Source organism: Amblyraja radiata, chromosome 36, assembly GCF_010909765.2.
Source record: "Amblyraja radiata isolate CabotCenter1 chromosome 36, sAmbRad1.1.pri, whole genome shotgun sequence".
NCBI lineage: Eukaryota > Metazoa > Chordata > Chondrichthyes > Rajiformes > Rajidae > Amblyraja > Amblyraja radiata.
In genome coordinates, this window is record NC_045991.1 from 15,284,919 (window position 1) to 15,300,141 (window position 15,223).

A 15,223-nucleotide genomic window follows, 5' to 3' on the forward strand; every position below is an offset into this window, starting at 1 on the left:
TTAATATGTAAAATAATATGTGTGTGTTTATGATTGTGTTTATAGTTTGTTTGGTTGTTTGTCTTTTTGCACAAAGTCCGCGAGCATTTGCCACTTTTCATTTCACTGCACATCTCTGGGTCTGTGTATGTGACGAATAAACTTGACTTGACTTGAGATCCCTGGAGAGAAGGGATGGCGCGGGCCAATCACGCGGTCAGCAGGGGGGGGGGGGGGGGCGGGCTATCCTGGTCTGGGCCGACCAATCACGCGTCAGTGGGCGGGACATGGTGATCTGGACCGACCAATCACGCGACAGTGGGCGGGCCATCATGATCTCAGCCGGCCAATCACGCATCCGGGGGCGGATCATAGTGATCTGGACCGACCAATCACGCTTAAGGGGGCGGGCCATCCAGATCTGGGCCGACCAATCACGCGTCAGCGGGCGGGCCATCGTGATCACGGGCGGCCAATCACGCGTCATTGGGCGGGTAATAGTGCTCTGGACCGGCCAATCACGCGTCAGTGGGCGGCCCGGTGACGTCAGAGAGAACAAATGATTTTGTGAATGGAGCTTTAACTGGAGCGCGCTCATGAGTGACGGCAGGTTAACGAGGCAGTGTTTACGAGGCCTGTCCCACCTGTATGCGACTGACTCCATGCGGCAGCAAAGATCCCATCTCGGAGCTATAGGATCTTTGGTGAATGTTATTTGTTTAAGAAGGAACTGCAGATGCTGGAAAATCGAAGGGAGACAAAAATGCTGGAGAAACGCAGCGGGTGCAGCAGCATCTAGGCAGCGAAGGAAATGGGCAAGGTTTCAGGCCGAAACCCTTCTTCAGACTGGTGGGGGGCGGGGAGAATAGCGGATAAAGGAGGAGGAGACAGTCAGAGGGCTGAAGGAGAGGTAGGAAGGGGAGGAGACAGCAAGGGCTAACAAAATTGGGAGAATTCAATGTGCGTGCCCCCATCAAGCGATGTTACAAATTTTTGAGATTTTTAAAATCAAGTCTGCAATTTATCCCAATAGATAAAGCAAAAAAAGAAGTTTAATTTGTCACCTAATTCACTTTCATATCTTCAGTATTAAAAAAAGTCATAGAAACATAGACATAGAAAATAGGTGCAGGAGTAGGCCATTCGGCCCTTCGAGCCTGCACCGCCATTCGATATGATCATGGTGATCATCCAACTCAGTATCCCATCCCTGCCTTCTCTCCATACCGCCCTGATCCCTTTAGCCACAAGGGCCATATCTTAAATATAGCCAATGAACTGGCCTCAATTACCTTCTGTGGCAGAGAATTCTACAGATTCACCAGTCTCTGCGTAAAAAATGATTTTCTCATCTCGGTCCTAAAAGGCTTCCCTCTTATCCTTAAACTGTGACCACTAGTTCTGGACTTCCCCAACATCGGGAATAATCTTCCTGCATCTAGCCTGTCCAACCCCTTAAGAATTTTGTAAGTTTCTATAAGAATATGTGTCCATTTTCATACTCGGAAATTAGCATTTTGTTCCCTATTGCTTTTCCATTGACTTAACACAAAAGCTGTGATCGAGGACAGTCAAATGGCCATAACTTTCTTAAAAATTAAGAGAACTAAAATAAATGTTCAGTTATTATAGATTGAAGCATTCTGAAACAAATATGAAACAATCTTACTTGATGAATTGAAATTAAAGCATATAATTAGTTAGTTACCTAATTCTAGCTAATTACAAAATTCAATTACCAGATCTAAACATCTATCAATTTCTTACGAATAGATCAACATTTTTAGTTACGGAGGGTGCGGTCTTTGCGGAAGGCAGACATGTGGGGAGATGGGAAGATGGGGCCAGTGGTGAAGTCACGTTGGAGGTGGTGAAACTGACAGAGTTGTAGACTGTCACGCTGGTGAGTTCCCTGCCAGCCCTCTGCTGTTTTTCGGCCCTCCGAGCGCTGCGGTCCTCGCTCTGGTCTACGATGCCGGCAGCCTAGCTTGGGCCCGGTGCCCGATGGGGAGGCTTGTGCTTCATGACCGGTAGCTGCTGCCTCTACCCCCTCCCCCTCCCTCTCTACCCCCTCCCCGTGGCAGAGAAAGCGAGAGAGGTGGTGGGAAGAGGGGGGGGGGTGGAGGAACTGGGGAGAGAGGGGGTGGAGAGGGGTGGGGTGTGGATCCCTTGTGCCTATCAAACCCTCAACTCCCCCCAGTTAGGCAATTCAGGGACTATTTGGGGAATCTGGTAGGACCAAGGCAATGGGTGATTTTGTATTTCCAAGGCTATAATTGACCATCTAAACCTGGTTTTAACTGGTATCTTTAATATCTAGGCTAGCCTAGATGGGTCCAAGGGTCCATTTAGGGTGTCTGGTAGACCCAAGGCAGCAGATAATTGTTCATTTATAGGTCATAGGTCAGCAGATAGGGTCATTTTACACCCCCCCCCCCTCCCCCTTGGTGTGATAGATCATTTAAACTTGGTTTTAGCCTCAGGGTTTCGGCCCAAAACGTTGCCTATTTCCTTCCCTCCATAGATGCTGCTGCACCCGCTGCGTTTCTCCAGCATTTTTGTGTCCCTTCGATTTTCCAGCATCTGCAGTTCCATCTTAAACACTTCTTAACCACTTACAATATTGTAGGTTTGTAGATTAATACAACATACACTTAATACCCTGATGTTGAATTTGGATAATTCGCATCACCAGTAACATTCACAAGAACTGAATAGAAAAATTTATATAAATTCTGTGCTTGGTGCTTCTAATACTACAATTGAAATAAACCCAAATCACTTCGCACTGTATAGCATCTTTTTAAACTCCTTTTGTGTGTTCCTGTCTACAAATTGACTCCTGCATTTCAGTTGCCATTCGTGGCTGCTCTTCAAAGAGACTTATGCCCCTGTCCCACTTAGGAAACCTGAACGGAAACTTCTGGAGACTTTGCCCAAGGTTTCCGTGCGGTTCCCGGAGGTTTTTGTCAGTCTCCCTACCTGCAACCTCCGGCAACCACCTGCAACCTCCGGTATTGATATCCCTGCATGACAATAAGGTTTCGATGATCGAGCCTATATCCTTCTGCAGACTTTGACAGACTACCTTGCTATCCCCAACATTACCCATTCTCCACAAACTTAGTAGTCACACCTCCTACATTCACATCAAAGCCATGAAAACATAAAATGAACAGCAATGGTTGTTAATACCTGGAATATTTTGCCATAGGAGGTGGTGAAATCAGATGTAACCACTATATTTAAGAGGCATTGCGATTTGGCAAACGAGGTGTAGACTAAGGTACACAAAAATGTTGGAGAAACTCAGCGGGTGCAGCAGCATCTATGGAGCGAAGGAAATAGGCAACGTTTCGGGCCAAAAACCCTTCTTCAGACTAATATGGTTCTAATGTGGGCAAATGGGATTTGTGTGGCTGGGGAAAAGGGTGGACATGGAGGTGATGGGCCCAATGGCCTGATTCTGTAATGTACAATCATGGCTCTCTGGCTCCAAGAGCGCTGAATGACTGATTATGCACAGCCACCGGGTGTGCAGTGAATTCTAAAGGTTGCCTAGTCTCAGCATGCAGTAATGTCTTCTTGTCTCTGTCCTAAATGGTGCAGCTCACATTCAGAGGGTTTCCGCTGGCTCCAGACCCCCTCAGACAGGGGAAACATCCTCCCTGCATCCAGCCCACTGAGCCGTGTAAGGACTTTGTGTTTCACTGAATTCTCCTCTAATACACCTGAACCCTCGAGTACACAGGCCTAGTCTACGGAATTTCACCCAGCACAGCAACCTCATTCTCCCAGGAACAAGGATCTGTTCAAATGCAAACAATCTTTGCTTTGTCTTTGTGATACTTCCCCCCAGAGTCCATTAATACCATTAATCTTCACATATAAGTATTGCATAAAGATGTCTTAAAAAAGATCAATGGAAAAGGTATCAGTTTTACCTCGTTTGATGATATCAGATGTTTCGCTCAATGCTATGTTGTAGAAAAGGGTGCGATCATACTTTTCAATGGGCAACGCGCTATCTACCACCAACATTGGTTTGGTTTCATCAATAACCCTGCAAATATTTAACAGCTGGTTAGAAACTGAGCATTAGCTGTTTTTTTTGAGCGGTACTGTAAAAACGTACATTGTTTCAGTCAAACGCATGTCCTACCTGCTCTTGCGACCAGCTTCCTCCTGAAATAAATAAAAACACAAATCTCAATAGACTGAGATGGATCGTCATGATCCCGACGGCGGGTATTTCACTAGATTGCTACAAAATACCCTCTGAGAATTCCCAACGCTTTGTCGCTGTCACACAGACAGTAAGTGGATATTGTCGTAGAGACATCGAACACGGGGGAGAGAGTATTAGGAATGTCGATGAAAATAACTGCGAGTATGCAACTTACGAGTAAGACCGGGCAGGTCATGGGATTTTATCTGGAGAAGGGAGGACAAAATGGAGATACAAGGGAAAGAGAGTAAAAGAAAAGAGAAGACACCAGAATTAACGGGGCAGAACGCCCAGGAAGGGATAGGGGAGTAAAGCCAAGTGAAATGGGCATCAATGTGAATGGTGCGGGGAGTAATGGATTAAAAGTTTTATCTATGACAAGGACGCTGCTGACAACCTTCTACCGCTGCACCACAGAGCATATTAACGTATGGCATCTCTGTGTGGTATCTCAGCTGCACGGAGGCAGAGAGGAGCGTCTTCCACAGAGTGCAGAAGATTATTGGGACACTGCTACCAGCCTTGGAGGGCATCTACCACACACGGTGCCTCAGGAAGTCCGTCAGCATCCATAAAGACTCCTCACACCGCTGTAACGGACTGTTCGAACTACTTCTCTCCGGCAAACGTTACAAGGCCTTCTACGCCCGAACCTCCAGACTCAGGAACAGCTTCATTCCCAGAGCTATAGCGACTCTGAACCAGCCCTGCTGAGTGCCCCCCATCCCCCCTGGACTGTCTCCCTCGGATGGTCACGTCGCACAGACACATCTGCACTTTAGTCTGTTTGAACTGTTTTGACTATTTTCTATTCTTTTACAAACCATGTTCTCGGGATATCTAAATTGTATTAGTTATTCAAGTTATGACATCGGATGGAAGCTGCATACCAAATCTAGTTGTGCTTATGTGCAATGACAATAAAATATATTATTATTATTATTATTATGAATGCACGAAGTATAAGAAATAAAGTGGATGAGCTTGAGGCTCAGTTAGAAATTTGTTGTGGGAATTACAGAGACATGGCTGCAAGAGGACCAGGGCTGGGAATTGAATATTCAAGGGTATACGTCCTTTCGAAAAGACAGACAGGTGGGCAGAGGGGGTGGGGTAGCTCTGTTGGCGAGGAATGAAATTCAGTCCCCAGCACGGAGTGATATAGAATCAGGAGATGTATAGTCAGTATGGATAGAACTGAAGAATTGTAAAGGTAAAAAGACCCTAATGGGACTTATCTACAGTCACCCAAATAGTAGCCTGGATATAGGGTGCAAGATGAATCAAGAGTTAAAATTGGTCGCAAAATGTCCCAAAGCTAATGCTACGGTTGTTATGGGAGATTTCAACATAGAAACATAGAAAATAGGTGCAGGAGTAGGCCATTCGGCCCTTCGAGCCTGCACCGCAATTTGATATGATCATGGCTGATCATCCAACTCAGTATCCCATCCCTGCCTTCTCTCCATACCCCCTGATCCCTTTAGCCACAAGGGCCACATCTAACTCCCTCTTAAATATAGCCAATGAACTGGACTCAACTCCCTTCTGTGGCAGAGAATTCCACAGATTCACCACTCTCTGTGTAAAAAATGATTTCCTCATCTCGGTCCTAAAAGTCTTCCCTCTTATCCTTAATCTGTGACCCCTAGTTCTGGACTTCACCAACATCGGGAATAATCTTCCTGCATCTAGCCTGTCCAACCCCTTAAGAATTTTGTACGTTTCTATAAGATCCCCCCTCAGTCTTCTGAATTCCAACGTGTACAAGCCGAGTCTATCCAGTCTTTCCTCATATGAAAGTCCTGCCATCCCAGGAATCAGTCTGGTGAACCTTCTCTGTACTCCCTCTATGGCAAGAATAATAATAATAATAATACATTTTATTTGTATAGCGCTTTTCAAGGACTCAAAGTCGCTTTACAAGGTGAGTCAAGAACAAAACAAAATAGAGCAGTAAGACAGAGATGCAAAGGGGAGGAGGACATGGGACTAAGGGTATGCAGAGGTGAAGAGATGGGTCTTGAGGCGGGACTGGAAGAGGGTGAGGGACTCAGAAGTTCGGATCAATTGTGGGAGGGAGTTCCAGAGCCTGGGAGCTGCCCTGGAGAAGGCTCTGTCTCCAAAAGTGCAGAGGTTGGATTTCAGAATGGAGAGGAGACCGGCTGAAATGGATCTGAGGGACCGTGAGGGTTGGTAGGGGGAGAGGAGGTCAGTGAGATAAGGGGGGGGGGGGGCAAGTGGTTGAGGGCTTTGTAGGTGAGGACCAGGATTTTGTAGATGATCTGGTGGGAAATGGGAAGCCAGTGAAGTTCTTTGAGGACTGGGGTAATGTGGTGCCAGGATTTGGTGTGGGTAATGAGTCGGGCGGCTGCATTCTGGACCAGTTGGAGTCGGTTGATGTTGCTGGAATTAATGCCAAAGAGAAGAGAGTTACAGTAGTCCAGTCGGGAGGAGATGAAGGCATGGATGAGTCTTTCAGCAGCGGGGGGTGTGAGAGAGGGTCTGATTTTGGCGATGTTGAGGAGGTGAAAGAAGGAGGTTTTGACAACATGGCGGATGTGAGGCTCAAGGGAGAGGGTTGAGTCAAAGATCACACCAAGGTTGCGGGCCTGAGGAGATGGGGAGACAGTGGTGCCGTCAATAGTGAGAATGGGTTTGTTGTTAATTTTGGTAAGTGTTGATTTGGAGCCAATGGGGAGAAATTCTGTTTTGTTACTGTTTAATTTAAGGAATGTCTTTCCTCAGATTAGGAGACCAAAACTGTACGCAATACTCCAGGTGTGGTCTCACCAAGACCCTGTACAACTGCAGTAGAACCTTCCTGCTCTGATACTCAAATCCTTTTGCTATGAATGCTAACATACCATTTGCTTTCTTCACTGCCTGCTGCACCTGCATTCCTACTTTCAATGACTGGTGTACCATGACACCCAGGTCTCGTTGCATCTCCCCTTTTCCTAATCGGCCACCATTCAGTCTACTTTTCTGTTTTTGCCACCAAAGTGGATAACCTCACATTTATCCACATTATACTGCATCTGCCATGCCTTTGCCCACTCACCCAACCTATCCAAGTCACCTTGCAGCCTCCTAGCATCCTCCTCACAGCTAACACTGCCCCCCAGCTTCGTGTCATCCGCAAACTTGGAGATGTTGCATTCAATTCCCTCATCCAGATCATTAATATATATTGTAAATAGCTGGGGTCCCAGCACTGAGCCTTGCGGTACACCACTAGTCACTGCCTGCCATTCTGAAAAGGACCCGTTTACTCCTACTCTTTGCTTCCTGTCTGCCAGCCAGTTCTCTATCCACATCAATACTGAACCCCCAATACCATGTGCTTTAAGTTTGTATACTAATCTCTTATGTGGGACCTTGTCGAAAGCCTTCTGAAAGTCCAGATATAACACATCCACTGGTTCTCCCTTATCCACTCTACTAGTTACATCCTCGAAAAATTCTATAAGATTCGTCAGACATGATTTACCTTTCATAAATCCATGCTGACTTTGTCCAATGAACTCACCACTTTCCAAATGTGCTGCTATCCCATCTTTAATACCTGACTCCAGAATTTTCCCCACAACCGACGTTAGACTAACTGGTCTCTAATTCCACGTTTTCTCTCTCCCTCCCTTTTTAAAAAGTGGGGTTACATTAGCTACCCTCCAATCCTCAGGAACTACTCCAGAATCTAAAGTGTTTTGAAAAATTATCACTAATGCATCCACTATTTCTGCGGCTACTTCCTTAAGTACTCTGGGATGCAACTTAACCGGCCCTGGGGATTTATCGGCCTTTAATCCATTCAATTTACCTAACACCACTTCCCGGCTAACCTGGATTTCACTCTGTTCCTCCATCTCATTTAACCCCCGGTCCCTTGCTATTTCCGGAAGATTATTTATGTCTTCCTTAGTGAAGACAGAACCAAAGTAATTATTCAATTGGTCTGCCATGTCCTTGTTCCCCATGATCAATTCGCCTGTTTCTGACTGCAAGGGACCTACATTTGTTTTAACTAATCTTTTCCTCTTGACATATCTATAAAAACCTTTGCAGTCAGTTTTTATGTTCCCTGCCAGTTTTCTTTCATAATCTATTTTCCCTTTCCTAATTTGTCTTTTGGCCTCCTCTGCTGGACTCTGAATTTCTCCCGGTCCTCTGGTAGGCTGCTTGTTCTGTCTAATTTGTAGGCTTCCTCTTTTGTTTTGATACTATCCCTGTTTCCCTTTTTATCCACAGATGCACTACTTTCCCGGATTTATTCTTTTGCCAAACTGGGATGAACACTTGTTGTAGTTCATCCATGCAGTTTTTAAATGCCTTCCATTGCATATCCACCGTCAACCCTTTAAGAATCTTGGCCAATTCACGTCTCATACCCTCAAAGTCACCTTTCTTTAAGTTCAGGACCCTTGTTTCTGAATTAACAATGTCACTCTCCATCCTAATGAAGAACTCAACCATATTATGGTCACTCTTGCCCAACATGCAGGTAGATTGGGAAAATCAGGTTGGTGCTGGACCCCAAGAATGGGAGTTTGTGGAGTACCTCCGTCATGGATTCCTAAAGCATCTTGTACTGGAGCCTGCTAGGGAGAAGGCAATTCTGGATTTAGTATTGTGTAATGAACTGGATTTGATAAGGGAACTCGAGGTAAAGGAGCCATTAGGAGATAATGACCATAATATGATAAGTTTTAATCTACAATTTGAGAATGAGAAGGGAATATCGGAAGTGTCAGTATTACAGTTGAACAAAGGGGACCATGGAGCCATGAGGGAGGAGCTGGCCAAAGTTGACTGGCAAGATACCCCAGCAGGGATGACAGTGGAACAACAATGGCAGGTATTTCTGGGAATAATACAGAAGGTGCAGGATCAGTTCATTCCAAAGAGGAAGAAAGATTCCAAGGGGAGTAAGGGGCGACCATGGCTGACAAGGGAAGACCAGGACAGTATAAAAATAAAAGAGAAGTATAACGTAACAAAGATGAGCGGGATGCCTGAGTGAGGATTGGGAAACTTTTAAAGGGCAACAAAAGATAACTAAAAAGGTAATACAGGGGGGGGAGGGGGTGGGGGAAGATAAGGTACAAAGGTAAGCTAGCCAAGAACGCAGACTGTAACAGGTGAATTTATTATAGGGAACAAAGAAATGGCAGATGAGTTGAACAGGTACTTTGGATCTGTCTTCAAGTTCAAGTTCAAGTGAGTTTATTGTCATGTGTCCCTAATTCTTGCTTTGCTTAAGCACACAGAACACAGTAGGCATTTACTACAAAACAGATAAGTGTGTCCATACACCATAATGTACATATATACACACATGAATAAATAAACTGATAAAGTGCAAATAACAGAAAGTGGTTATTAACAATCAGAGTTTTGTCCGAGCCAGGTTTAATAGCCTGATGGCTGTGGGGAAGTAGCTATTCCTGAACCTGGTTGTTGCAGTCTTCAGGCTCCTGTACCATCTACCTGAAGGAAGACACATACAATCTCCCTGATGTACTAGTGGCCAGAGGACCTAGGGTGACAGAGGAACTGAAGGAAATTCACATTGGGCAGGAAATGGTGTTGGGTAGACTGATGGGACTGAAGGCTGATAAATCACCAGGGCCTGATGGTCTGCATCCCAGGGTACTTAAGGAAGTGGCTCTAGAATTCATGGATGCATTGGTAATCATTTCCCAATGTTCTACACATTCAGGATCAAATTCTGTGGATTGGAGGGTCGCGAATGTTACCCCACATTTTAAGAAAGACGGGAGAGAGAAATCAGGGAATTATAGACCAGTTAGCCTGACATCAGTGGTGGGGAAGATGCTGGAGTCAATTATAACAGATGAAATAGCGGCACATTTGGATAGCAGTAACAGGATCGGTCTGATTCAGCATGGATTTACCAAGGGGAATTCATGCTTGACTAATCTGGAATTTTATGAGGGTGTAACTAGGAAAATGGACAAGGGAAAGCCAGTGGATGTAGTGTACCTGGACTTTCATAAAGCATTTGATAAGATCCCACATAGGAGATTAGTGGGCAAAATTACAGCACATGATATTGGGGGTAGGGTACTGACATGGATAAAAAATTGGTTGGCAGATAGGAAACAAAGAGGAGGGATTAACGGGTCCCTTTCAGAATGGCAGACAGTGACTAGTGGCGTACCGCAAAGCTCGGTGCTGGGACTGCAGCTATTTACAATATACATTCATGATTAAGATGAAGGGATTCAAAGTAACATGAGCAAATTTGCAGATGACGCAAAGCTGGGTGACAGTGTGAACTGTGAGGAGGATGCCATGAGGATGCAGAGGGACTTGGGACAGGTTGGGTGAGTGGGCAGATGCATGGCAGATGCAGTTTAATGTGGATAAATGTGAGGTTATCCACCTTGGTGACAAGAACAGGAAGGCAGATTGTCTGAATGGTGTCATTGGGGAAAGGGGAAGTACAAAGAGATCTGGGGGTCCTTGTTCATCAGTCACTGAAAGTAAGCACACAGGTCCAGCAGGCAGTGAAGTAAGCTAATGGCATGTTGGGCTTCAAAACTAGAGGAATTGAGTACAGGAGCAAAGAGGTCCTTCTGCAGTTGTACTAGACTGAAGTGAGACCAAACCTGGAGTATTGTGTGCAGTTTTGGTCTCCAAATTTGAGGAAGGGCATTCTTGCTATTGAGGGAGTGCAGCTTAGGTCCACAAGGTTAATTCCCGGGATGGCGGGACTGTCATATATTGATAGAATGGAGCAGCTGGGCTTGTATAGTCTGGAATTTAGGATGGAAGGTGATCTTATTGAAACATATAGGATTATTAAGGAATTTGACACGCTAGAGGCAGGAAACATGTTCCTGATGTTCAGGGAATCCAGAACCAGGGGCCACGGTTCAAGAATAAGGCATAGGCCATTTAGAGATGAGGAAAAACATTTCACACCGAGTTGTGAATCTGTGGAATGATCTACCTCAGAAGGCAGTGGAGGCCAATTCTCTGGATGCTTTCAAGAGAGAGTTTGATAGAGCTCTTAATGATAACGGAGTCCGGGGATATGTGGAGAAGGCAGGAATGGGGTACTGATTGTGGATGATCAGACATGATCATATTTAATGGCTCGAAGGGCCTACTCCTGCACCATTTGTCTTTTATTGTAACATGTCAGAGATAATGTGATGGAACATTTTAAGATCAGCGGCAGATTTAAATGTGTGGGGGTTGGAAATATTGTCACTACTTATGGGGAGAAGAAAAATAAAACCTGAAATGTATGATGGCCTTTAATAAATTCTACAAGAATAACAGTAAAAAGAATGTGGAACTCACAGGGTGGCCTGAAGACAATATTGCAGATAAATTTAAGTTGAAGTAGGATAAATACATGAAGTTTCCTGGAATTTGGGGCATTATTGTCGGATGTGGTGAGTAGTTCGACAGATGGAACATTGACCTAGTACTGAAATACTGGTAAATGCAGCATTTATTTCAGAAATTTAACCCACCATTTTGTTACTGTGCACTTTCACTTTGCCAACTGTAGTGTAACCCCTCACCTTCAGAAATATCACACCGTCCTTGTGGTCTATCTGTCCCTGTAATTTTGAGAGTTCCTCCTGAATGGAATTTAAATTCTCTTGAATCTCTTGAAGATTTTTCTCCATTGTTTATACAATCTTCACCTCTTCTTCCCGGACATCTCCGAGTAACGCTGCTCTTTCTCAGTGAGAATCTGGTGCAGTTCAGCAAACTGGGATGTGATCAGTGACTGAAGGTTGTGTGACTCTTCCTGTCAGATGAAAGATGCAAATCAATATAAACCACGTCAAAGCAAAACTGGCAAAGTCTATAGCAAAATTGGGAAAATCAAGACACATTCTGGACCACAAATTATTACATACTCTATATAATACACTCATATTGCCATATCTGAGTTACTGTGTGGAGATAGGGGTTAACACCTACAAAACCAACCTACAGCCGTTATGCACATTACAAAAAACAGCAATAAGAATTATCAATAACGTTGGATATCTTGAACATACCAATTTATTATTCTTAAAGTCACATACACTGAAGTTCACTGATCTGGTTAAATTTAAGACTGCGCAAATCATGTACAAAGCAAGAAATAATTTACTTCCAAGAAATATACAAAAACTGTTTATGGAAAGACAGGGTGGGTATAATTTGAGAGGGGAACATAATTTAAAAAAACTCTTAAACAGAACAACTCTTAAAAGTATGTGCATAGCAATCAGTTTAAAAAGATGTACAAAAACACTTGTTTAAAGGGGTATTGGAATGAGGATAGGTGAGTGGGATATTTGTTATACTGATTGTATTGGGAAGGGTGATTATAGAGTGATGGGTTGTATATATGACTAAGATACTGTATAGTATATGCGGGTTTTTTATTTTATTTCCCTTTTTTGAATGGCATTGTAAATATTTGATTAGTATTCAAATGTAACTAATTTGGTGTACATATAGTGGATGGTGTACATATGGTGTACATATAGCAGCTACATTTGTATAAGATAATTACAAGCAGTTGAATAAGGGGTGGGAATTAATAAGCTTTGGCTTCTTCCTGCTGCTTTTCGGACACATATGATTTCATTTATTTATAGATATTGTTTATGACACTTTATAAATATTCTTGTTTTGTTTTTTTGTATGCTGTTTCACATTTGCTTTTTATTCTTTTATTCTGTTCGAAATAAATAATAAAATTAAATTTAAAAAATATATATAATGTGTCACTCTGCCGTGTTTCCTCATGACATGGAATGTGACAATCAGCTAATCAATGTCGAGTTCTGGAGTGCAGAAATATGCCATTCGGCCCAACATGTCCATGCTGGGCTCTGTACGTATCTACACTAATCCCATTTACATGTATTTAATCCATAGCTTTCATTACCTTGGCAATTTAAGTACTCGTCTTGATAATTATGAAATATTATGTGAAAGTAACGCACAATCAAATAATTCCCATTTCCCCAGTATAATTCCCTGCAGCCTATTCCATTTCATGTGTCCATTAACCCTCAGTGGACAGAACCAGGTCATCAGAAGTAGCAGACACCAGCACCACTTAGAATGACAGACTTCATAGAGTCACACAGCAAGATTGATTAGTAGGACTGGGTGTTACAATCCCTAAGATTTTCACTACAATTGACATTCATGGGTATGACCACCAAGTGAATTTGGTAACAATCAGACACATCTTCAGTTGTGTACCTCAACGTCACTGGGTGTTTCGGCCTTTTATCACAAGACATCCTCAGTCGAGGCAGGCCCACCGCAGGGTGATCAGACCTGGGTGTGTGTCTTATTGGTGGTCTCTAAATGGTCACGTGGCAGCCCAGACAGCATCTATCCTCTTCAGCCACAGCCAGTGACTGCTCCGTTCGGCAGCATTGGCAAGTTCTTTTCTTGCCCTCCTTTGTGCCTGCCCTCTGACTCCTACTTCCCTCAGGAGCCTTGTGGTGGAACTGGCTACAAAGCCCCTGCACCCCACCGCCACTGGACACACCCTTACACTCCAACCTCTCTCCTCTGCTACAAGGTTTGAATATCAAAGCTTTTTCCTTTCATAAGCCTCATCCACAGCCTCCTCCCATGGGACCGTCAGCTCAATTATGAAAAAGTGTTAGATACCGACCATCTGCACTAGTTCCACTTGTCCGCATTTGGCCAAGACAGTTCTAAAACGGTGCTCTCCGCAAATTTGTTTGAATATATTTTAAATGTTGTTACGGTACCCGAGTATGCTACCTCATCTGGCAGCTCGTTCCATGTACCCTAGTACTTCCACAGTTGTCATTCACATTCATTTTAAATCTTTTCCCTCTCAGCTAAAACCAAAATGCTCCACATTCTCGATCCCCATACTAAGGGTACGAGGTTGACCATCCAACATATCATTTCATTTCATGATATTATACACCTGCCACAGACTGCTGTGGTCCAGGGAGTAAAGTCCTTGGCTGCTCAACCTCTACCAAGAGTTCTGGCTCTCAACTACTGAGTTCTATAAAGGTTTTTGATTCTTGGTTTCTTGGTCCTCCAAAATATTCCAAATGGAATTTAAACTGGAGATGGTACCTCATGGTGGTACCCCATCTCCCCACACCTGTCTCCCTCTCCCCTCTCTCCTCCCCTCCCCCACCACTCTATCCTCCCCCTCTCCATCTCCCTCTCCTCACCCCTCTCCCACTCCTCCCATCCCTCTCTCCCAAATTATTGCACACATCACTGCATCAAATCCACACAAGATCATTAAATCGATAGCACAAAGCCTCACCTGAACTCCAGAAATGCTCTTTTTCTGTTCCTGCTCCATTTTCTGGATCTCTGATTCCATTTCTGTGAGAGATTCGAAAGAAGATTTCACCTGTTCCTGGGGTTGGGTTTCAGATCAGAGAATAAAAATGTCAGACAAGGAAGAAAAGATTAGACAATGATGTGATCAAAAGTGATTTGGTTTTACCTTGTAGAATTCAATTGCTTCTTCTATCAGCGTTAAGCTGTGAGACTTGTGTTCCCGCGCAGTTGCACAAATCAAACAGATCAGTTTCTTGTCAGTTTTACAAAACAGCTTCAGTTCTTCCTGATGTTTCTCGCACTGAAGTTTGCTTTTCTTCGCTTTGAGATTCAGGCTCAGTGTTCGAGCTTTCTCAGACAGTCTAACCAAGGCCCGATTCACCCTGAGGGTGCGGTTTGCAGAATTCTCTCTGCATTCCGGGCAGGAGTTTCTCCCCTCCCTGTCCCAACTCTGTGTGATACAGGAGCGGCAGAAGTTGTGCCCGCAGTCCAGCGCCACCGGATCGGTGAAGAAATCCAGGCAGATGGGACAAACTACCTCCTCGGTCCAACTCCCGGCCGGGCGTTTCGCAGCCATTTTATTATCTCCCTGGTTCAATATGTTTTCACTGACGTGTAGTTGCTGAATCCCTGCATTACAGCGAGTTGCCACCGCATTACCGCGTGTGTCCACTG

General features: G+C 44.3%; 1 protein-coding gene and 1 long non-coding RNA gene across 2 annotated transcripts in view; both read right to left on the reverse strand.

Annotated features, from left to right (window-relative positions):
* LOC116966235 (E3 ubiquitin-protein ligase TRIM39-like) overlaps positions 1–4,497 on the reverse strand; it is a 121,508-nt gene extending 117,011 nt beyond the window's left edge. The window contains exons 1-3 of the mRNA XM_033012381.1: positions 4,383–4,497; positions 4,142–4,164; positions 3,924–4,042 (exon numbers count right to left, since the gene is read on the reverse strand). Coding sequence (XP_032868272.1) covers positions 3,924–4,042; positions 4,142–4,164; positions 4,383–4,403 — 163 coding nt within the window. The 5' untranslated portion in view covers positions 4,404–4,497. The remainder of the gene's footprint in view (positions 1–3,923; positions 4,043–4,141; positions 4,165–4,382) is intronic.
* A 7,284-nt stretch (positions 4,498–11,781) lies between these two features.
* Positions 11,782–14,770, reverse strand: LOC116966245. The gene is made up of 3 exons (XR_004409937.1): positions 14,715–14,770; positions 14,529–14,624; positions 11,782–12,002 (listed from the first exon to the last, which is right to left on the reverse strand). It is a non-coding gene; the product is annotated as an uncharacterized LOC116966245 (long non-coding RNA).
* Positions 14,771–15,223: the final 453 nt, after the last annotated feature.